This window comes from Tinamus guttatus, unplaced genomic scaffold (assembly GCF_059628265.1).
Source record: "Tinamus guttatus ecotype Peru unplaced genomic scaffold, ASM5962826v1 Tinamus_guttatus_pri_ptg000259l, whole genome shotgun sequence".
NCBI lineage: Eukaryota > Metazoa > Chordata > Aves > Tinamiformes > Tinamidae > Tinamus > Tinamus guttatus.
The window spans coordinates 801,525-806,429 of NW_028288793.1; the positions used below are offsets into that span (position 1 = coordinate 801,525).

General features: G+C 56.6%; 1 protein-coding gene across 1 annotated transcript; it reads right to left on the reverse strand.

Moving 5' to 3' along the window:
- Positions 1 to 582: 582 nt before the first annotated feature.
- On the reverse strand, positions 583 to 4,681 carry RAB29 (RAB29, member RAS oncogene family). The gene is made up of 5 exons (XM_088526937.1): positions 4,519 to 4,681; positions 3,891 to 3,962; positions 2,230 to 2,411; positions 1,263 to 1,384; positions 583 to 894 (listed from the first exon to the last, which is right to left on the reverse strand). The coding sequence occupies exons 1-5, from the start codon at positions 4,640 to 4,642 to the stop codon at positions 777 to 779; spliced, it is 618 nt and encodes a 205-aa protein (XP_088383063.1). The 5' UTR covers positions 4,643 to 4,681; the 3' UTR covers positions 583 to 776.
- Positions 4,682 to 4,905: the final 224 nt, after the last annotated feature.

Sequence of the window (4,905 nt, forward strand, 5' to 3'; positions counted from 1 at the left end):
AGAGCACTTGCATAAATCTTAACCCAAAATACGGGCAAGTTAATTCCATAGCAGAGCATGCTTACATAAAAGACATGCCACACTATATACCCACAGCCTCACAGAGCGAGTTCTTATTAATGCTAAGATAATTACCTAGTGTGCTTTTACTTTTGCAGGGGTATTTTACAGGCCCAGGGACACGGGGCCCTGTGCTAACCTGCACCTGACTGTGCACCTTAAGGACAGCTGGCAGCAACAACGAGGTGTTTTGGTCTCTCCGGGACACGTAAGCAGAGGTGAGTGGGTCTGGAGAGTGAGGAGAAGAGCTGCTCTAACCCCACGCTGTGAATGTGAGGGCACGGAAAGGCCCCGCGAGCTTCGCATGCATCGAAGGGAGGTCGCTGCAGCACGGCGTGGCGGCCGCGCTCACCGTCCGCACGGGTGGGGAATGAAAGATGCAGCACTAGTTCAATACACCTGCCCCATCCTTCCCCCTGCCCAAGCAGGCAGGCACACGTGAGACAATGAAGTGCTCCAAACTAAAAATCATTAATCCAATTAATGAGCACAGGCCGCACTACCTCAGAGCGGCAGCGCTTCCAGAGGAATCCTTTTCTCCCTCATCTCCTCTTCCTGCTCCTCGCGCCCTGGTCGCCGCAGCAAAGCTCTGCTGAGCACCAGTGTGCACTGAGGAGCAGCCAGTTCAGCACGGGTAAAATCACCACCAAGAGCTGCTTTAAAAACAATAAAATGACATTGCTGCTCGAACCAGGGCAGATGGTGCATAAGTGCATCTAGCAGCAAGCCCAGCCCGGTGAGGATGACTCTTTTAAGTTAATGTAATCCCCACTCCCGGGAGCAGAAGAACTTCCATCTCTGGCAGATGAGGACATCATCTTTTCAATCAGGACTCTAGAAAACAAATATACATTATTTGTTTTTTCTCATTTAAGCAAGCAGCTCACTGCTACACAGTTTTGAAGCCATGCAAAAGAAACACAACGATTTGTTCTAGAAAGACTCCAGCCCCATCCTCCTAGTAGAGGCCAACACATGAAAAAACATCCATGGTTTTGTTTAGAGAATTTCTGTTTCCAAAATCCCCTTCACCAAGGAGAAGAACTTCTGACCTTTCGGAATTTAGGTTCCCTTTAGGAGTTTTACTTGCATGTTGTTACTGCTATTTATTTCTAACTGACATCATTTCCCATCACCTTCAAGACCTGCTGTCTGAAAGGGGGAATTAACCCTTTAGCTGTATCAAAGGTCCCTGAACCTACCTCATAGACTCGTTAATATTCTTGTTTTCCTTGACGGATGTTTCCACCCAACCAGAAAAGCCGTTTTCTTTGCTGAACCGATCCACTTCTTCTCTTGTCACTGCCCACGGGGAAAGGTCACACTGTAAAACAAGGCAGTCCTTTTATTTTTTAGGCTGGGAGGAGAATTCTTCCCCTCACCCCTTTGCTGCTTGTGTTCGAGTGGGCTCGGCATCTCCGAGATCGCGGTCGGATAGAGAGCCCTCGGGGCAAGGTTCGGAATGGGATGTTGCAAGCAGCGATATATTTATCTAATCGGAGGTGCTGACACACCCCTGTCAAGCACGCCTGGAATTGAGGTTCATCCAGAACAGCACAAAAAAGCAGCGTCACTCACCCAAAACGGGCCAGCCCGCGAGCAGCAGGGAAACGTTCCCTTCCAGCCCCGACACAACCACCGCGGGCAGCGGGAACGTGAAAAGGCAACGAGAAAACCTGTGCAAGAGGAGCTCGTATTTGTGCGATTAGCTTATCGGTACACACAGATCTCCTTATGCAGGTGAGAACATTACTTTAAACCGCCACAGGGGGAAGCATCCTACCCCGAGAAGCAGAAAAGCCATTTGCCCACCCACCCATCACGTTTTCGGTTCATTTCCAACTTCAGGCTCTCTCGAACCAGGCAAGTCTCAAACTGAAGCTGGAACGGGCTGCCGAGCCACTGTTGGCACATGCAGAACATAAAAAGGTAGGTTTTAATGAAAGGAAAATAAATCACTAAGGGCAGCAAGCAATCCGCACAGCGAAACTGGACACGGCATCCAAGCGAAATGCAGCCACCCCCTGGCAGCTCTGGGCTGCAGAGGATTCCCTGCCGTGCCATTCCCAACCCTCCAGGTCTGCTGCAAGGGAAGGGCTAAAAAAACAAGAGAAAAACGAGGTTTCTCTTTCTATTCTTCCTCCCTTTGCGGCTGTGGGAGGTGCTCACTTTATTGGCCAGCAGCAGGCAGGGCACCGGCCTCCCGTCGGGCAGTGCCAGCTTGCTGTCCAGGTCCTGCTTCCACTTCTGGCTGTTGCTGAACGTGCTCCCGTTGGTGACATCGAACATGACGACGCAGGCTGAGGCCTCCCGGTAGTAGAGCCGGGTCATGGACGTGAAGCGCTCCTGCCCTGGAGGAAGAGGAGGAGAGCTTGAAGAAACCAACGCTCTGCACTTAGTTCAAGGGGAAGCAGAGGCACGAAGATGCATCCTGCCTTGTGCACTGCAGCAACGCGGCGGCAGAGGGAAAAATCACAGTCCTTAACACTGACCCAGGCACTCGGATGTCCCAGAAACACCTGCATCACTCTCAATACAACAATTTAAATTAAGTGTCCTGTCCCCAACCTGGTTTGGTCTCCCGCAGAGCCAGCCCCTGCTCACAGCAGCGACTAGGAGGGTTCTCGCTGCCCGGAGCAGACACAGCAGCACAAATGCAGCCTCGCAGAATGAGTCTGAGATTGAACAAACACTATTCAGCCTCGCAGATGCTGTTATTAGCATTTAAACCCTATGGCCTGCCCGTAGTACCAAAACTGTACCCAGAAAACGAGCATTTCTGACAGGGCCCAGACGTCGGTGTGAGCTCCGACCTTGTTCCACGGCTGCTCAACAGGCTGCACATTCCGAAGGGATGGAGAACCGAGCACTGAGTGACCCCCACTGTCTGCGTCCCTTCCAGGTGGGACGAACAACGAGGCAGGACCGTCTCGCGCCCTGCAGCTTAGGGCACGGCACGAGTGCGGTGACAAACACGGCCGCTCTGCTTTCCAAATCTTAAGTGTCTCTTCGGGTCTGAAACTGAAATCAGTTTCTTGCTGCAATCCTCTTGCTGCAAACTTCTCCTTCCTGTTTTCTTTTTCGAGATTCCAGGCGCACCCGGCTCAGCAGAAGCCGCAGCCGAGTTTTCCTCAACCCAGAGGTGCCCAGAGACGCCGCTGCCCCGCTCTGCCCGTGTCTCCTGGTGCTGGGACGGTTCAGGAGCCGAGGTTTCCTGCGCCCCTCCAAGCAGCAGATGCTGCTCACTCCCCTTGGGTGCATATCAGTGTCCCCCAGAAGGTGCCCCGGTCCTGACCCGGGCCCAACAGCACCAGGGCAGGAGCAGTGTCCCCTTCCCATGGGTGCTGCTCCGATGTGGACGCGTGTTCCCTAGGAAAGCACCAGCTCCGCTCACACACGTCACTGAGCAGCCAGAGAGCAACCTCCGAGAGACTCGGTTGGACTCAATGGAAGAACTCCAGGTTTAGACACAGGAATTGGGCCGGAGATCAGTATTTTCACAGAGGACTTGGAGCTGAGAAGTTACCTACCCAGTCATGAATCAACCTGTCTCCCCACTCAGTCTGCTCTGGCTTTCAGAGGATAAAGAAGAGTTCCATGGAACTTATCCTTCGTGCTGCTGTGCTATTTGCACATGAGCTTTTGATTAAATACTTAAACTACCACTGCAAACTAGGCAGAACATCACAAAGTCTTGCCCCTTGATTCCACAGATTTTTCAGGGTTCATTTTCACACCAGATACCTAAGGGGGAGATGGTGAGGGAGGAGAATGGCCAAGCAATTGAGAGAGCTGCAAATCCCGCTGCGGCAGGGGATACCTGAACATACCTGCGATGTCCCAGAGCTGCAGTCGCACCGTCTCCGATTCCGACCACTGCACGACCTTCAGAGCAAAATCCACTGGAAAATCCCCCAAAGGAAGAGACAGCCGTCAGGGACACACATACCCCGGCCTTGTCCTCAGCACTTCCCCAGGGGAGCAGGCCCGGGGGTGACAGCGGTGACAACGCGTGCGGACCCCCGGCCACCCAAACCTGGTGCAGACAGGGCCAGAGGGGCCCCCCTCTTCTCCACGCGTCACATCCAGAAGGATCCTCCGCTCTGTGTCCAACGCAGGCGCCCAAAACACCCCACAAACGTTAGGAGAAGCGCGGGGCGCTCTCAGCATCCCACCCCACCTGGGGACGCTCCGTTTCGCTCCCCCTTCCCGAGCCGCAGCCCGGAGGCTCCTTGCACGGGGTTAACCCACCCCGCGGAGCAGCAAAGCCCAGGACGGTCCCAGTTCGGGATGATCCGGAGCTGGGCCAGGAAAGGCGGGCGCTACCCGCGTTCCAACGCCCCCATCCCCGCGGGGAGCCGGGCAGCGGCCCCGCCGCAGCGAGCGGCCCGGTTCGGAGCGGGCAGCGCCGCGGGCCGGGCTGGCCCCGCTCCCGGCCCCGCTCCCGGCCCCGCTCACCTCCCACCGTGGACTTGTAGTGGCGGTTGAAGCTGTCGTGCGCGTAGCGCTGCACCAGCGACGTCTTCCCCACCGTGGCGTCACCCACCACCAGCACCTTGAACATGCGGTCGCGGTGCCCCATGGCGCTGCCGCCCGGCCCGGCCCGGCCCGGCCCGGCCCGGCTCGGCTCGGCTCGGCTCGGCCCTGCCCGCTCCGGCCCGGCCCCCTCACGTGGGGCGGCGCCGCGGGGCTGCCGGGACGCGTAGTCCGCCCGCCCCGGAGCCCGCCCCGCATCCCGGTCCCGCATCCCGGTCCCGCATCCCGGCCCGGGCCGCGCTCGGCGCCTCCAGCCCCGCAGCGGGACCCGCCGCCGCCCGCGCTGCTCTGGCTCCAGTTACAGCAAGA